This window comes from Phacochoerus africanus, chromosome 4 (assembly GCF_016906955.1).
Source record: "Phacochoerus africanus isolate WHEZ1 chromosome 4, ROS_Pafr_v1, whole genome shotgun sequence".
In the NCBI taxonomy this organism is placed as follows: Eukaryota; Metazoa; Chordata; class Mammalia; order Artiodactyla; family Suidae; genus Phacochoerus; species Phacochoerus africanus.
Window position 1 is genome coordinate 70,436,007 of NC_062547.1, and position 17,406 is coordinate 70,453,412.

General features: G+C 56.3%; 1 protein-coding gene across 2 annotated transcripts; it reads left to right on the plus strand.

Moving 5' to 3' along the window:
- Positions 1-141: 141 nt before the first annotated feature.
- PRKCSH (protein kinase C substrate 80K-H) lies at positions 142-17,058 on the plus strand. Of its 2 annotated transcripts, XM_047777145.1 has the most exons (18): positions 142-236; positions 646-753; positions 952-1,068; positions 1,467-1,562; positions 1,659-1,716; positions 2,594-2,711; positions 4,741-4,870; positions 12,234-12,318; positions 13,201-13,279; positions 13,953-14,039; positions 14,347-14,535; positions 14,886-14,982; positions 15,443-15,512; positions 15,791-15,880; positions 16,069-16,143; positions 16,236-16,335; positions 16,414-16,582; positions 16,698-17,058. In XM_047777145.1, the coding sequence occupies exons 2-17, from the start codon at positions 678-680 to the stop codon at positions 16,558-16,560; spliced, it is 1,614 nt and encodes a 537-aa protein (XP_047633101.1). In that variant the 5' UTR covers positions 142-236; positions 646-677; the 3' UTR covers positions 16,561-16,582; positions 16,698-17,058. The 2 variants fall into 2 exon arrangements, with proteins under 2 accessions (XP_047633101.1, XP_047633102.1); XM_047777146.1 differs by lacking the exons at positions 142-236; positions 646-753; positions 952-1,068; positions 1,467-1,562; positions 1,659-1,716 and adding an exon at positions 1,762-2,061.
- The last annotated feature ends 348 nt before the right edge of the window (positions 17,059-17,406 follow it).

Below are 17,406 nucleotides of genomic sequence, written 5' to 3' on the forward strand. Positions count from 1 at the left end.
GCGCGAACCATCAGAACGATTTCTTCTAAGGCTTCTCAGTCCTATCCAAGATGGCCGTCTCGGCTCCGGCCGTCCCTTGCCGCTCCCAATATGGCGACCAGGAGCTGCCGTTCAGGGAGCACGGCGTGATGCCGGAAGTGACGCATCCCACACGTTTCCGCTTTCTTTCTGCAGGAGGAGCCGTTGGCTGCTGGGTTAGGGGGCGCGGTGGATATTAACCTTTGCCCCAGCCTCGTGTAGGTGGTGAACCAGTGGGTGGGAGAGCACCCCTGTTTCCTGTTGGGGGCAGCCGAAGGGTGTTCCTCGGGAGATGGGGCAACTGTTCCTCGGGCTATTGGCGGGAATTGGCTAGCGAATCCCCTCCCCCCACCCATAGGGAGCGGAGCTTTTGTGATTCCCCCACCATTGATTTGGGCCAAGTGAGACTCCCCTTCACTGGGCAGGACTGGGGAGACACCCCCCCCACGCCCCCACTGTGGGAAGCAAAGTGAGCCGTCATTGCCCGGAAGCGATGGAGGAATCCAGTTGGCTGGAGGGAGAGGTGTCTTCCTTCAGCTGGAAGTATTCCTCTCCCAGTGAGCCGCCCCTTTCTCGCTGCAGCGTGGGGGCACAGCGCACCTCTCAGCAGCTTCCTTCCTCCGACAGAACCCGTTTCCGGCTTCAGAGCCTCCAGCGAGATGTTACTGTTTCTGCTGCTACTGCCCATGAGTTGGGCCGTGGAGGTCAAGCGGCCCCGGGGCGTCTCCCTCACCAGTGAGTTGGCCACCTGGCTAGAGGTGGGGCTAGGTTGTGGGAGGCTCCTGGGATAGGCACTTAGAGTCTTCTGCTTTAGGGTCGCGGTCGCTGGGCGGGAAGGCGGCAGTGCTCAGCTGGTGGGTTGTGGGGAGAGGTGCCATTGGGTCCGGAGGGCTTCTTCCTGCCGTGGGCTGAGCGCCTTGACTCCCTTCCCAGATCATCACTTCTACGACGAGTCCAAGCCTTTCACGTGCCTGGATGGCTCCGCCAGTATTCCTTTTGATCAGGTTAATGATGACTACTGTGACTGCAAGGATGGCTCAGATGAACCAGGTGAGCTCTCTTTTCATTCATTTATTTAGTCATCATACATTTATTAGGCAGTTGATGAGTGCCAGGTCCCGAGCAGTGACCAAGACAGACCCCCTCCTATCCTCACAGAACTCAGCGATGAGTAAGGGGAAGCAGGCACACAAGCAAGCTAGTGGTCAGCTTGGTGAGGAGAGCCCTAGGCACTATGGGAGGGGGAGGGGGTAGGCAGGGCCCTGTTCTGAGGGCCTTGGTGAGGCAGGAGGGAGCAGTGGAGAGTTTTGTTTCAGGCCCGAGTGTGCAACTCTGTTTTCTCCCCTTAGTTGTCATCAGTTATTCTCGTGCTCTTTGTGTACATGGTGGATGTGACACGCCGGATTCTGAGCACACTCCACAAACCCTCGCTCTCTTTCTCCCTGCAGGCACAGCTGCTTGTCCCAATGGCAGCTTCCACTGCAGCAACACTGGCTACAAGCCCCTGTACATCTCCTCCAGATGGGTCAATGATGGAGTTTGTGGTGAATGAGATCACCCTGGGGTTGGGGACAGGGTGCTGGGCGGAGGGAAGGAGGAGGCCCTACTGGGTCTGATGGCGTCCCCACCTCTGCCCTCAGACTGCTGTGATGGGACAGACGAATACAACAGTGGGATCGTCTGTGAGAACACCTGCAAGTACGTCGGTGACACCCTCACTCCCCACCCTGAGACCTTGCCTCGCCCCGCTGGGTGAATCAGGTTCCCTCTCTTTTCTGCGTTTGTGTATCGAGTGCTCACCCATGCCAGGTGCCTTGTGACTGTTCCATCAACAGTTTCTCCTCTGGCCTGGCAGCAGGTGCAGTTTGTTTGCCTATTCAACAGATGAGGAAGCTCAAGCTTAGGAGAATGACTTCCTCAGGGTCACATAGCTAGGAGATAGCAGAGCCAGGACACGAACCCAGGTCGGTCTAACTTGAGACTCCATGCTTTTAATGGCTACGCTCTGCAGCAGGACCTGAAAACTGAAATGCCCACAGGCAGGTAAATAAAACAGCAGAAGCAGCCAGAGTGTGAAGCAGTAGGGAGTGGTGGGATTGTAGCATCTGAAGGGTCAGCTGCCCTCCACTCCTGTGAGTTGATGGCTGGTACAGGGCTGGATTTGTTTTTCAAAAAAGCTGAAAATTCTGATACTTATGTAGACTTTCCTGAGGGAAGATCTTTTAAGTAGAGAGAGGATTGTGCTTACTGGCTTTACTGCCCTTCATGTCTGGGACTTTTCTCTCCTTTCTCTCTTGGGAGCTGCCTTCCAGTCCCACATCCCAGCACCCCCAGTCCTCCCTCCCCTGACCCTGAAGGTGGGCCAACCCTGCCCACTGTCCCTTCTCCCAAGGTGAGGGATGAGGGACTCTGAGGCCATGAGGGCCCCGAGGAGGTGGAGGGAGGAGGGTTTGCTTTTTATTTTTGCCAACACTAAGGGGTGACTGATGATAGGGGATTTGAGACCTTTTGGAAGAGGCAGACCCCTGGGTCCTAAGTGCCTCCCTGGTGGTGCCTGTGTGTTCCCTCACTCCAGAGAAAAGGGCCGTAAGGAGAGAGAGACCCTGCAGCAGATGGCGGAGGTGACCCGAGAGGGCTTCCGCCTGAAGAAGATCCTGATTGAGGACTGGAAAAAGGCCCGAGAGGAGAAGCAGGTGAGGGGCCCGGCAGGGCTGACCCAGGACGACCTGGAGGTGCCAGGCTGGAAAGGCTGGGTGGGGTTTACATCAGCTCCTGATAGTGGTGTTCTTGGGCCAGTTACCGTCCGTCTGTGTCTTGTTTCACTCCTTTGTCCACTGGGTTTTTTGTTTTGTTTTGTTTTGTTTTTGATCTTTTTTTGCCATTTCTTGGGCCAGTCCCACGGCATATGGAGGTTCCCAGGCTAGGGGTCCAATCGGAGCTGTAGCCGCTGGCCTATGCCAGAGCCACAGCAACATGGGATCTGAGCCACGTCTGCGACCCACACCACAACTTATGGCAACACCAGATCCTCAACCCACTGAGCAAGGCCAGGGATCGAACCCGCAACCTCATGGTTCCTAGTCGGATTCGTTAACCACTGCGCTACGACAGGAACTCTGTCCACTGGGCATTTAGTCATTAGTTAGGCCAGTACCAAGTGGGTGGCAGTTAGCACCGGTGTCGAGCAGGCCTTGGGTGCAGACTGAAGTGGGCTTGAAGGAGCTCTGCTGCTCCTAGAACAGGAGGGACGCCTCTGTGGCCTGGTTCTGGGCTTCTGTCGGCTGTAAGTCAGGGCCAGTGATAGGCTTCTGGGGGAGGGCTCATGATGGGGGTTGGTTAGCCGCAGCCAGGTTAGTTCAATAGGGTGGGTGCTGGGGTAGAGGGGCAGAAGAGTGTGTGTTCCCAGGGCCGTGTCTCTCCCTCTCCTGTCTGCCACCTGCCTGGCTGTTTGGTGGGTCAGAGTCCTTAGCACTGCCTGACACTGAGCAAGGCTGCAGCTCTGTTCCTCTGCCAGCAAAGGTTCCAGATTTTTCTCTTCCACCCCCATAGGCTGGCTGGTGAGGTGCCTCTTGAATTCATGGGGCAGTGAATTCAGGGCCAGTGAGATCCTTCCTGAGTTTAGAGCATAATGGGGGAGCCACATGGTGAGGTTGGCTGGAAATGACCCTTGCCCGCCCGGGAAGGTGGGAGGATCCTGGCAGCAGGCCAGGCTGAGGTGTCAGCCAAGGTCTTGGGAGGAAAGTGATCTCCTAGGGGCTGGGGCTAGGACTAAGACCCTACAGCTGGGGACCCCATCCCTAGGCTGGAGCCCACCCAGCATATGCATTCCTTTCTGAAATAGCCACAGAGGCACTGGCCTCGGGTGTCACGGGTAGAAGCAGACATCAAACTGCTTCAAGCGTGCAGAATCTAGGGGGAGGGACAGACAGACAAAGTGACAGCCAGGGTTCCTGGAAAAAGGGATGTTTGAGATGACAAGGCATAAAGGCAACTCCCTCGGTCCCTCTATTCCCTGAGCCCACCTTGGGGACAGTAAGCAGGGAAGACTTATAGAGGAGGAGGCTTCTATCTAAACTGAAATTTATTTATGTATTTTTTTGTTTTTGATAGGGCCACACTCATGGCATATGGAGGTTCACAGGCTAGGAGTCTAATCGGAGCTGTAGCCGCCGGCCTACACCACAGCCTCAGCAACGCCAGATCCGAGCTGCATCTGCAACCTACATCACAGCTCATGGCAATGCCGGATCCTTAACCCACTGAGCGAGGCCAGGGATCAAACCTGCAACCTCATGGTTCCTAGTCAGATTCGTTAACCACTGTGCCACGATGGGAACTCCCTAAGCTGAAATTTAAAGGGTAATTCAGAGTGAACCAGGCAGAGTGTTTCAGGCAGAAGGAAAGCACTTGTGGAGAACTGGAGGCAAAGAGCACGTGAGGGTCTGTTGACAGGGCACTTGGATCTTAAGCATTTAAGATAGCGATGGAGCAGATGGAGCTGGAGAGGTGGGCAGGAGCCTGGTGATGCAGGGCCCTGGAGGCACACTGAGGTGTTCAGTTTTCTCTCCAGTGGGCTGCAGGGAACTACAGTGAGGGGGAGCCCAGGGAGGGGTGTGTATTTTGGAAAGATCCTGTGGCCACCCTGTGGAGTAGAGGCAGGGAGGCTCTGTGAGGAAGAGGCCAGAGCCAAAAGAGCTGGTCCCTTCTCTTCTGCCCACCCAGAAAAAGCTCATTGAGCTACAAGCTGGAAAGAAGTCACTGGAGGACCAGGTGGAGATGCTGCGGGCAGTGAAGGAGGAGGCTGAGAAGCCAGAGAAGGAGGCCAAAGACCAGCACCGGAAGCTGTGGGAAGGTATGTCACTATGTCACAGGGTGGCCGTGACTTGCCCTGGGCTCCTGGCTGGGAAGAGCCTGAGCCCAGGAACCCCTTCTCTGTTTCACTGATTTTTTGTTTTGATCATGGCGACTTAGTTTCCCATGTATCTGGTTATCTTTGACTGTGTGTTAGTCATTGTGTTTAACATTCACTTATAGGAGTAGCTTGCAGCAGGAGGAGAGGCCCCTCGCTGGAGAGGAGGGTTTTTTTTTCTGCCATCTCTTGGGGAGCACTACCATTCAGGGATCCATTGAATCCAAATTCAAGGCTGAAGATTCCTCCAGCTTCTCAGGCAGTGTGAACTGAGGTCTGAGCACAGGCTGGGTGATTTCTGGTCCACCTTATCTCTGAGGGGCTCCCTGTGGGGTTATAGTTCTTGTGGGGGGGGGTGTCACCTTGGCTTTGATTTTCATTTCCCTTCCTTCTCAAGTCGTCAAAATGGACATTCACATTTGCCAGGATTGGCAAAAGCTCTTAGGGCTTTTGCACTCCCTTACTTTCCCGACTTCTTTTTTGCCCTGGCAGCTCCTGCCTTGGCCTTAAGGTGATTTTTTTTTTTTTTTAATGCTTTGTCCAGAGTTTTCTTGCTGTTGGCAGATTGTGCTGCTATTACAGGAAGTCCGAAGCCTTGGCCTTTGTTCTCAGCCTGCTCTGTGCAGGGACACACGTAGTGGAAGCAAGCTAGAAGGGAGAGGTGGGGCAGAAACCCACTCCAGACTAGTTAAAGGGCCAAGCATTGCTGGAAGGGTTTGGGGGTATGGCCCAGCTCCTCCTAGGGCCAGTGAGCAGGGACTGGCAGCCTTCCCTCTGAAGCCAGGCTATGATCTCCTCCATCTCTTTGAGCATCTGCTGCCGCCTTTCTTCTCTCCCTCTGTTCTGACTTCTCATAATCAGTAATTCAGTTGTTCATCCAGCAGACATTTGCCAAATGCCTTCTTTGTGCCAGGGACACCCCAGGTGCCAGTGATACAGCACTGAACATGTTGGAAAAAGCCTCTGTCCACACAGGGAAGAGAAGGCTGGCAGAGGGAACAGGTGCAAAGGTCCTAAGGTAGCATCTTGTGCAGTTTTTTTTTTTTAGGCAAGAAATAGATTTGTAGGATGCTTGTAGTGTTCCTGTTGTGGCTCAGTGGTAACAAACCCAACTGGGATCCATGAAGACGTGGGTTTGGTCCCCGGTCTCTCTCAGTGGGTTATGGATCCAGTGTTGCCGTGAGCTGTGGTATGGATCACAGACACTGCTCAGATCCCACATTGGTGTGGCAGTGGCTGGCAGCTACAGCTCTGCAGCCCCTGCCCTAGAAACTTCCATATGCTGCGGGTGTGGCCCTAAAAAAGACAAAAAAAAAAAAAGGATGTTTGTGAGAGATACAAGCAGGCAGTCAAAGAAGCTCTACCTTGTCTGGTTTTTAAGGAACAGCAAGGAGGCCATGGGAGGAAGTGAAGGGAGAGTTGGTGAGAGTCAAGGACAGGTGCTGATGGCAAGGCCATGCAGGGATCACTAGGAAGACTTGGGCTTTTACCCCCCCAAGTGAGGTGGAAGCCATAGAGGATTCTGAGCAGAGGAAGAATAGGAGCTGACTGCATTGGTGCAGGCAAGAGAGGAGGAGGCTGGGACTGGCAGGGGGGAGGGCCTTGAGGTAGAGAGAAGTGGGCGGGGTCTGGGTACAGCCTGAAGGCAGACTGAAACCTCACCCCCACCTTGCTGCCTCACCCTCCGCTCACTTGGCGCAGGTGAGCAGAGAGGCCCCCATCCAGAGTCCCAGTGGCCTGTTGGGCAAGACCACTTGCACACATTCCTTTCTTCTTTCCCTTCTGCTCCCAGACCTGGCTTCCAGCATTTTCCATTTCTTGGAGACTTTGGGCCTTGTCATCACCCCTCTTTCCTGGGGGGAAGCTGGCATCTTCTCTCTACATAGAAGCATGCTCAGGCTCTGCCACCCAGCTGTCCCCAAGATTCACCCTTTCCTTCAGTGCTGTGAAGCTGGACAGTGCCCAGCTTCACTCTCTCCCCTCCTCTCTCTCTCTCTCTCTCTCTCTCTCTCTCCCTCTCCCTCTCCCCCTCCCCCCTCCCCCTCTCCCTCTCCCCCTCCCCCTCCCCCTCTCCCTCTCCCTCCCTCCCTCCCTCTTTTTCTCAGGCTGCACCCATGGTATATGGAAGTTCCCAGGCTGGAGGTCAAATCAGAGCTGCAGCTGCTGGCCTACACCACAGCCACAGCAACACAGGATCCTTAACTCACTGAGCAAGGCCAGGGATTGAACCTGTGTCCTCATGGATACTAGTCAGATTCGTTGCCGCTGAGCCACAACAGGAACTCCACAGCTTTGATTATTAAATAACCTGTTCATTTTGCAAACTCCCTGGGCAGCCTCTTCTTTTTGTCCTATTGAAAACTGACTTCCTAGACCTTCTTGTTCTGGTTTCGGAGATCTGGTTTTCCCTGGGCCCATAGCTAAAGTCTGTGAACTTTTTCTCCACCATCTTCATAGAAGCCACTGCTCTGTGTCTTCCTGCCCTTTCTCTTGGCAGTCTGCTCTCTACTCGATCTGCTCAGTAGCCCTCTTCTGAGCTGGGACCCTGGCCTCTGTCTTCTCTCCTCGTTGGTTCCCCACCTGGAAATCCAGCCGTACCTGATTGTTCTTGGACCCCAGACTCAACCAGATCACCTCCTTCTCCCCCAAAGCCTCCTTCCCTCCTCTCAATGACAGCCAGCCACCTGAGGCTGCCAGGATTCAGTCAGCATAGAGACCAGGGGTTGGCAAACTGTAGCCCACCTGCAGCCCACGGTTCCAAGCTGGCCAGCTGCCTGCTCGTATCAATAAAGTTTTTCTTTTTTGTCTTTTCTAGGACCACACCCGCAGCATATGGAGGTTCCTGGGCTAGGGGTCTAATCAGAGCTGTAGCCGCCAGCCACAGCCACAGCCACAGCAACGAGGGATCCGAGCTGCGTCTGCGACCTACACCACAGCTCACGGCAATGCCGGATTCCTAACCCACTGAGCGAGGCCAGGGATCCAACCTGCAACCTCATACTTCCTAGTCAGATTTGTTAACCACTGAGCCACGACAGGAACACCTGTATCAATAAAGCTTTATTGGAGTTCCTATTGTGGCTCAGCTGGTTACATACCTAACCAGTATCCCTGGCCTCACTCAGTGGGTTAAGGTTCTGGTGTTGCCATGAACTGTGGTGTAGGTCATAGACATGGCTCAGATCCAGAGTTGCTGTGGCTGTAGCACAGGCCTGCAGCTTCAGCTCCAATTTGACACCTGGCCTGGGAACTTCCATATCCTGGACATATGGCCCTAAAAAGGGAAAGAAAAAAAAAGTTTTATTGACTCACAGCTGTGTCCCTCCCTATGTTTATATAATTCTTCCAGCTGCTTTTGAGATACAACCACAGAGTTGAGTGATCGCCAACAGAGACCTTATGGCCTGCCAAACCTAAAATGTTTATCATTGGGTCTTGAACAGAAAAAGTTTGCCAACCCCTGATAAAGGTCCTGGTACTCTCTCCCACACTGACCATGGGCTGACCGGAGCATCTAGAGCTTGTTTCACAAGGATCATCCTGCTGCTCCTGCCTCCCTTCCTCATGAAGTATGCCCAGACATGGCCCCATTTCACGGATGAGGAAGCTGAGGCCAGAGAGTCCACTGCCCTGCTCAACTAGATGGATGCCCAGATCTCTCTGATCACAGGCTCTGACCTTGAATACCAGGCTCGAGTCACTCATCTGCTCCTGCCTGGCTCAGGGCCCAGCATTGCCCTTCTGGCCTCCTGATGGCCTCCCTCCATCAGGCCAAGCCATTCTTCTGATGGGCAGTTTTCCTGGCTCAGCAGTGCCTTGGGTAGGACCACATTTGGGCCACCACTGCCTGGTTACAGTACCCCTTGTCCTTGAGTGCCTCTCCCTGCACTACCTCCTGTGCCCTTGACATTTTGGTATGATTGCCTTTCCCCCAAAAAATGTTGCTCTTTATTGCTCCTGGGACTTTGCTTCAGCCATTCACACTGCAAATAGAGAGGTGTTAATGGGCCGCTTCCGTGCTCACCTTGAAATGGGAGCAACACATCAGTGAGTCTGTCTTGGTGTGCCCCAGCCCCTCAGATGTCACTCTTCCACAAAGACATTCCGATTTCCTTCCTGAGATCAGCTCTTCTGATCAATCTTGTGACCAAAAAGACAATTTGAACCTACTTCATAAAAAGTGGAAGCTTTAGGTCCTCTCTCCATCTCTGGGCTCTGCCTCTCTATGGGCTTCCTTCCCAGGCAGGTGCTGCCCTCCTGTATCAGCACAACCACAGGCAGCAGTGCCAGGCTTATTTTCTCTTAGCTCAGCAGCCTCAGTGAGTAGAGAGCAGCACTTCCTCATAAGCCCCAGCACTGATCCCAGGACCAGTTCCCATTGGCTCATCCCAGATCACATGACTATCCATGAACCAATACCTGGAGCCAGGGGATACAGCACAGGTTCTGATTGGCCAGGCTGTGGTCTTACTGCTCCTCTGTTGTCTGCCCTCCTGAGATTTGGAGTGAGTAACTGATCAAGTCAGATTGTCCAGGGCTGGGCACAACGAAGGGTCACGTACTTTTAAGGGTGGTATGAGTTCCAAAGCCAGATCATCCAGGGTGGGGTGTGGGTGTGAGAGACGTGGAAAGTGACTGGGGCCTTAAAAAAAGGCTGGGGCTTCCCTGCTCTGTTTCTTCCTAGTTTCCGTCTGATTTCCATATGCTCTGATAAAAAGGTTTTTTGTTTTGTTTTGTTTTTTGTTTTTTAGTAACTGTCCTCATCCCAAAAGTAGTAAAAAGGGAGAGTCTTTTACTCTCGAGTAAACTGTACACAGGAGGCATGAAACCTTCCAGACCTTTCCTGTCCATCGAGGGCAGACATGCAGTTCTGCAGAGCATAGTAACTCCAAGCGACTCCATAGCCACATTTCAAGTGGTCAGTGGCCACGTGTAGCGAGTGGCTGTCGTTTTGGCCAGTGCAGATGTAGACTGTGCCCATCTGGTCTACATGGTATAGAGGTGTTAATGCTAGGTCAGCGTATACCTAGTCTTTATTTCTTTAATCCTTCACTGAGTATCCACACAGCATACACTTTTCTGTTTCAACCATTTTGAAGTGTATAATTCAGGGGCATAACATAAATCCACGGTGTTAGGCAACCATCACCACTCTCTAGTTCCAGACCATTCCTGCCACCCCATACCCATCAACCAATCCTCCCCCTAGCCCCTGGCAGCCACTCACCTGCTTTCTGTTTCCGTGGATTTGCCTGTCTTGGATGTTTCATTTAGATGGAACCAGGCGGTATGTAGCCTTCGTGACTGGCTTCTTTCTCCACGTGTCGTACTGTGGAGGTTCATCCACCTTGTAGCCTTGTGTCGAGACCCTGCTTCCTTTTAACAGTGTATCTGTTACGTCGTGTGTTCCTGGAAGGATTAGTTTTACTCATTATTTATTATTCTTATTTAATCCAGGTGCCATTTTTTCCTCAGGTTTTGGGTGCTTGTCTTCATTGTTTGTAAGCACCTGTTCTGTATTCAGGGGTTGGTCCTTTGTGACTGAAGTCGAATGTATTTTTAGCATCCATCTTCGGTGCCAGGTTCCTGGTGCTCTCTTTGGGCCGTGCGTTAGTGAATACACTCTCGTTTCCTGTTGCTGTTGTTTTGCATCGCAGTGAGCATGTCCTTTTACACATACGGCGAGGCCCCGTTCCTCTTACCCTGATTCTCAAGGTGGAGTTGCCAACTCAGGTTCAAGGGTGGCATGTCGTGGGTTTTTTTTTTTTTTTTGTCTTTTTGCTATTTCTTCGGGCTGCTCCCGCGGCATATGGAGATTCCCAGGCTAGGGGTTGAATCGGAGCTGTAGCCACCGACCTATGCCAGAGCCACAGCAACTCAGAATCTGAGCCGTGTCTGCAACCTACACCACAGCTCACGGCAACGCCGGATTGTTAACCCACTGAGCAAGGGCAGGGACTGAACCTGCAACCTCATGATTCCTGGTTGGATTTGTTAACCACTGCGCCATGATGGGAACTCCAGTTTTTTTGTTTTTGTTTTTTTTTTTGTCTTTTTGCTATTTCTTTGGGCCGCTCCCACGGCATGTGGAGGTTTCCAGGCTAGGGGTCGAATCAGAGCTGTAGCCGTGGGCCTATGCCAGAGCCTCAGCAACGCGGGATCCGAGCCGCATCTGCAACCTACACCACAGCTCACGGCAACGCCGGATCCTTAACCCACTGAGCAAGGCCAGGGATCGAACCCACAACCTCATGGTTCCTAGTTGGATTCGTTAACCACTGAGCCACGACGGGAACTCCGGAATATCATGGTTTGATACAGATTCCCAGAAGGTGGTGGGGTTGAGTCAGATGTATGCCCTTTGCCAGCTGGGTGACTGTGGGCAGGTCCCTTCATTCACCTCAGCCTCAGGCCCTCATCTGTAAGGACGGTGTCTGCTGGGTCTGCCGGGGCCTTGTGGGGTATCCTGGGATAGAGCCCACTTGTCCTGTTGTAGAGGGCCGAACTTCATAACGAGGCTGCACTTGTGGCTACTTTCTTGAACCCTGACTGGGCCAGGTGGGGATGATACTGGCAGAGGAGGGACCACAGAGCCGGTACTGGGCTGTACTCTGTGCCCACTGGTCACAGCTTAGTTCCCTTCTCCCCTCTCCTGAGACACTCCCCTGGTCCCCCAGGACACCCTTCTCGCCTGCCCACCCCAAGTCTCTGTCTCCTGACCTCTTTCATGCTTGAGCTTTTCTTATGGGGACCTCCTGCCATTAGGACATGGCAGACCTAATGCGTGGTCCCTCGCCTGCCCCTCACAGTTACCGATGGTTCAAAACAAATGTCCACACCTGGAGTTCCTTTTGCGGCTCAGTGGGTTAAGGACCCAACTAGTACCCATGACAATGTGGGTTTGACTCCTGGCCTCTCTCAGTGGGTTCAGGATCCGGCTTTGCCACAAGCTGTGGCATAGGTTGCAGCTGCAGCTCCACTTTGACCCCTAGCCTGGGAACTTCATGTGCTGCAGGTACAACCCTAAAAAGGAAAAAAAAAAAAAGACAAAAGTCCCCATCTGACCCATCTGCATACTCCCTCAGCTGCCTCTTCAGGATCTCCCCACAATCTGGCACTTTTCACCTCCTCGCCCTCCCCGCCCTGGTCATTGCCTGGTTCCCTCCTCCCTCCTCCAGTCTGCCCCCTGCAGGTGGCCTTATTTGGGCCTCAGTGCCCAGTGTAGGGCCAGGCATACATAGTTCCCCCTGGGGTGTTGGGAGAGCCAGAGGCAGGGTGGAGGGTGATGGTGCTGACCCCTCCACAGAGCAGCAGGCCGCCTCCAAGGCCCAGCGGGAGCAGGAGCTGGCAGCCAACGCCTTCCAGGAGCTGGATGATGACATGGATGGAGTGTGAGTATGCCTGTGCTGCCCTGGGGTCCCTCTTCCCGCTCCCCGCCTTTTAGGAAACCAGCACGAACTCCCCTCCTGGCCTGGGGCCTGAGCTGGTCCCAAGCCCTTTCTGAAGGAGCTTCACATATAATATGGGTCTAGATCAGCCCTGAAGGGAGGAGATGAGGGAAACCAACCCCTCAAGGAGCTGGCCAAGGGGACTAGGGATCCCACTACTTTTTATGAGCCTATTCTGGGGCCTGGGACACGTGGGAGAATCCTGCCTCTGCCCCTGAACTTGCACCCTGACCCCAGGCAAATGGCTCAGTGGAGGGCGGGTTGTTGGGAACCAAGAGGCTGGGCAAGTCCCTAGTGGGAAGTGTGGGGCAACAAGGAGCAGGGGCTTCATAGGGACCAAGGGGGCAGAATGGGCAGAGCAGTCCATTCCCTGGTTGGCGATGGTGGCGGGTGGGGGGACAGGATGTGGTGCCTGGGCTGTCATGGGTGTTTGGGCTTTGCTGGAGGGTGCCAGGCAGAGGGCAGTTTCCGTGTGTTGGGTTCTAAGGGTGGCAGAGAGTGGAAGCTGGATGGGTCAGGAATGGGGAGGACTGGGGGACACAGGAAGTCCAGGTGTCTCCTGATCCCACCACGGTGTGTCCGTCCTTTCCTTGAGCCCCAGGATTGTGGAGCCTCAGGAGGGGTAGGAGCCAGGGGACTGGGAGGCTGGGACCTGTTCTTCCCAGGGGTGCGGGCCAGAGGGGGGCCAACCCCAGCTTCCTGTTGCCCTCCCCTCCCCACCCAAGGCCCTGAAGCAGGTTCTCGGGAGGAGGCAGGCAGCTTGTCCAGGAACCAGTGGGCCTCACTCCCCCCGCCCCCCACCGACTGCCATCTGTGTCCCTGCAGGGTCTCAGTGGCCGAGCTGCAGACCCACCCAGAGCTGGACACGGACGGGGACGGGGCACTATCAGAAGGGGAAGCCCAGGTACCCAACCTTGCACCTTCACCTGGGACCCTAGAGTAGGCTGTAGGCTACTCCCATGGAAGGTTCCTTGCTGGCCTTGGGCTGCTGGGACACCCAGCATGGCTGATGTGGCTGGGCCTTATGGGTGAGCAGGAGGGCAACCTCCCAGGGCTGCTTCTCCCTGCCCTTTGGGACCTGGTAGGGTCACAGGGTTGCCCAGGGGTGTCTGGTCGGGATAGAGCCAGGTTCCCATACACCTGCCTCGCCACCCCAAGTGCATGTACCCGTTTCGTCCTCTTTACAGACAGGGCTTTATCTTTTTGTTTTCACTGGCCTGGACCCTTGCTCCTTGGTCCCCCGTCCATCGCTGCCCTGCTCGTCCTTTCCTCTCCCATCCTAGCTTCTGCCTCTCTCACTGAAGGCTGGGCGACCTTTGGTGTTCTCTCCCCCTGACCCTCTCTCTCCCGGTCTCCAGTCCCCATCCCTGCTCCTCTCCAGCCCCCTCCTTCTTTCCCACAGGCCTGTGCTGCCCCCTTCTGGCTGCTGCTCCTCACCCAGCCTGGCCCTGGGCAGTCAGGGCACGCTGTGCCTGGCACCGCAGCCTCCCTCCCCCCACCCCGTGAGAGTGCCTGGGGTGCGGAGGAGGGGCATGTGGAGGTCTTGATCCTGACACCACCCCAACATATGCACACAGACCCTTCTCGGGGGAGACTCCCAGACGGATGCTGATTCCTTCTATGACCGCATCTGGGCTGCCATCAGGGACAAGTACCGGTCTGAGGTCAGTGGGGGGAGGGGAGGGGATGTGGTCCTGCCCCCCTCACCCCGCCTCTCGATGCCTCACAAAGAAACTGCCTCCAGTTCTGGCACCCGGCCACCCTAGCCAGCTGGGCGACCCCACACCCTCCGCAGAGGCCTCCCTGCCCCCAGTTCTCTGTCCCTCCCTCCCTCCCTCCTTCCAGGCTTGTTGGAAGGATTAGAGACATGAGGCCTTCCCTTGGGCAATGGTGGTGGGAGCTTGGACCCAAGATCTGGGGGTGGGGGTGGACCCCGAGTCCTCAGTACCAGCCATTCCGCACATCTGCCAGGTTCCACCCACCGACGTGCCATCGCCGTCTGCACCTGACTTGACGGAGCCCAAGGAGGAGCAGCCCCCGGTACCCTCACCACCCACAGAGGAGGAGGACGAGGACCAGGACGAGGAGGAAGAAGAGACAGAGGAGGAGGAAGAGGAAGAGGAGGAAGAGGATTCCCAGGTGCAGGGGGAGCAGCCCAAGGTGTGTGTTTAGGAGAGAAGGGAGTGATGGGGTGGAGTTCCTGTTGTGGCGCAGCAGAAACGAATCCGACTAGGAACCATGAGGTTGTAGATTCGATCTCTGGCCTCGCTCAGTGGGTTAAGGATCTGGCATTGCCATGAGCTATGGCGTAGGTCACAGACAGCTTGGATCTGGCATTGCTGTGGCTCTGGCGTAAGCCAGTGGCTATAGTTCCGATTAGACCCCTAGCCTGGGAACCTCCATATGCTGTGGGTGTGGCCCTAAAAGGACAAAAGACAAGAAAAAAAAAGAGAGAAGGGGGTGATGGGGTGGGGGCAGGTTCATGCGCCTACTCTGTTCCTCCCCCTCAGGAGGCCCCACCCCCACTTGTGACACCCCAGACGGTCAGCCCCACCGAGGAGGACAAAATGCCACCCTATGACGAGCAGACGCAGGCCTTCATCGATGGTGAGAGCTGAGCCTGGGAGGGAGGGGACCCTTCCCATTGCCTCCTGTGGGGGCCCAAGAAGCAGGCCTCACCTGCACCTCATGATGGGCTTGGGTGGCCCCAAGCAAGCCCAGGGGACTTGAAGTGACCTGGAGGGGGCTTCTGGGCCTGGGGAAGCCAGCACCTCCCCCACCAGTCCCAGGGGCCCTCCTGCCTCCTCATGGGCTGCTGCTTGTTTGTGCCACCCCTGGCAGGTGAGGAGCCATCTGGGCCCCCGGGATCCCTGCCCCTGCTCCCTGGGGAGCTGAGAGGCTGGTTGATGGGATGGGGTCCGCCCTGGGGCTAGTGGGTCCCGTGGGGTCTTTCTGGGTCCAGTTCTCTCTCAGAGCAGTCTGGGGGCAGGGGAAGCCTCCACCCCCTTCCCTCCCTTCCTGGATAGGGGGTGGAGGCAACTCTGACCTCCTTCCTGGCCCCCACCAGCCGCCCAGGAGGCTCGCAACAAGTTCGAGGAGGCTGAGCGGTCCTTGAGGGACATGGAGGAGTCCATCAGGTATGGGGCGTGAGTGTGCGGCCACAGTGAGGCCGCATCTCCACCAGCTCCACAGCTGCCTGCCGCGGGGCTCCCCAGGGGAGGTGGTAATGGGGAGTCGCCCAGGCAACCTCAGGCGAGGTGGCGGTGGCTTCTGCAGGGGAGGGTCCCCAGGCGACGGGGAGCAGAGCCCAGCCCCCGAGAGGCCCTCTGCCTACTGCAGCGGGCCTTCCTGTATTGTCCTCAGTCAGGCTGGGGTGTCCCTGGCTGCCCCTTAACCTCCTGGCCTCCCCTCTTAGGAATCTGGAGCAGGAGATTTCCTTTGATTTTGGCCCCGACGGGGAGTTTGCCTACCTGTACAGCCAGTGCTACGAGCTCACCACCAATGAGTGCGTCCCCCATGGGCAGGCTGGGCGGGTAGGCTTGGAGGGCCTGGGCCTGAGCAAGGACACGGGGAACAAGGGGGGTGGGCTTTGCAGTCACTGAAGTTTGAGGTACCTGTGTGCCCCCTGTTGGGGGGGGTGTTGTGGAGGTTGGGGCCCATATTTCCCCACCCACCAGCCCCATCCCATGACAGGTATGTCTACCGGCTCTGCCCCTTCAAGCATGTCTCACAGAAACCCAAGCTTGGCGGCTCCCCCACTAGCCTCGGGTGAGTTGGGCTCAGGCTGGGTCCCCCTCCTCTCAGCCCCTGGCCCCTTGTCCCCCTCTGCCGGTCCCACTCAGCACCCAACTCTCCCCCAGCACCTGGGGCTCGTGGGCCGGCCCCGACCATGACAAGTTCAGCGCCATGAAGTATGAACAGGGCACGGGCTGTTGGCAGGGCCCTAATCGCTCCACCACTGTGAGTACCAGGCGGGGGGTGGTGGGTGGGACCCAGGCCTGCCAGACCGGCCTGAGCCTTACCAGCCACCTGCCCCAGGTGCGCCTGCTGTGTGGGAGGGAGACGGTGGTGACCAGCACCACGGAGCCCAGCCGCTGCGAGTACCTCATGGAGCTGACGACGCCGGCCGCCTGCCCAGAGCCACCGCCTGAACCACCCACTGAGGGCGACCATGATGAGCTCTAGCCCTGCCCCGCCCCATGCAGAGGTGGGTGGAGAGGTGCCCCCACCCCCCCACCTCCTGGGCGAAGCGGGGTCTTGGCTGAGTCGCTGCTTCTCCCACCCATCTCCCTCCGTCTCATTTGGTCTTTCTCTGGCCTCAGAACCTCAAGACGTGGAACCAGCCCTCAGTGGTGTGGCCCACCTGCCCCTCAGTCTGTGGACCAAGGCCTGCCCCTCTGGGTCTCCTTGCTCTCTCCAAGGAGCAAGAACCCAGTGGGGCTCCCTGCCCTGCTCTTGGGGGGGTGGAGGGGGGGGTGGGGACCAGACGGGGTAGAACCATGTTCCCAGGCCCCGGCCACTTCCACAGATAGAATAAAGGAACCTGCCTGCCCTGGGCCCCCACCCTGGTGGCCCACGCCCACCCCGCCCTGTCCCCCACCCAGGGCATTTGCCTCCCCTTCTGGTGGGGAAGAGTGACTTGACCTGTGACCTCCAAATAATAAACGTGAATCCCCCAACTCATCCGTCTTGCTTTGCTTGGGTGTGGAATGGGCCAGAGGTGGCAGAGGGCTGAAAGCAGGGGAAAGAGCTGTGCGCGGGTCCTGGCTGTCCCACTTCCTCATCAAGCTGGCTCAGTTGGTCTCACTTGAGATGCCTGGTGAGCAAAGCCTGGCGCCATGGGACAGATGGCTCCTGGGCCGGTCTCCCACCCCTCAATCTTGTGCTGTGGGAAGGCAGAAGGGCTCCAGATGGGAGCCAGGCCCAGAGAGGGACAGATGTTTGCACACAGCCACACAGCAGGGAGGACGGCACAGGCTCCAACACTCCCTGCATGCCGACACACAGATACCAGAGGCCGTAAGATTCTGA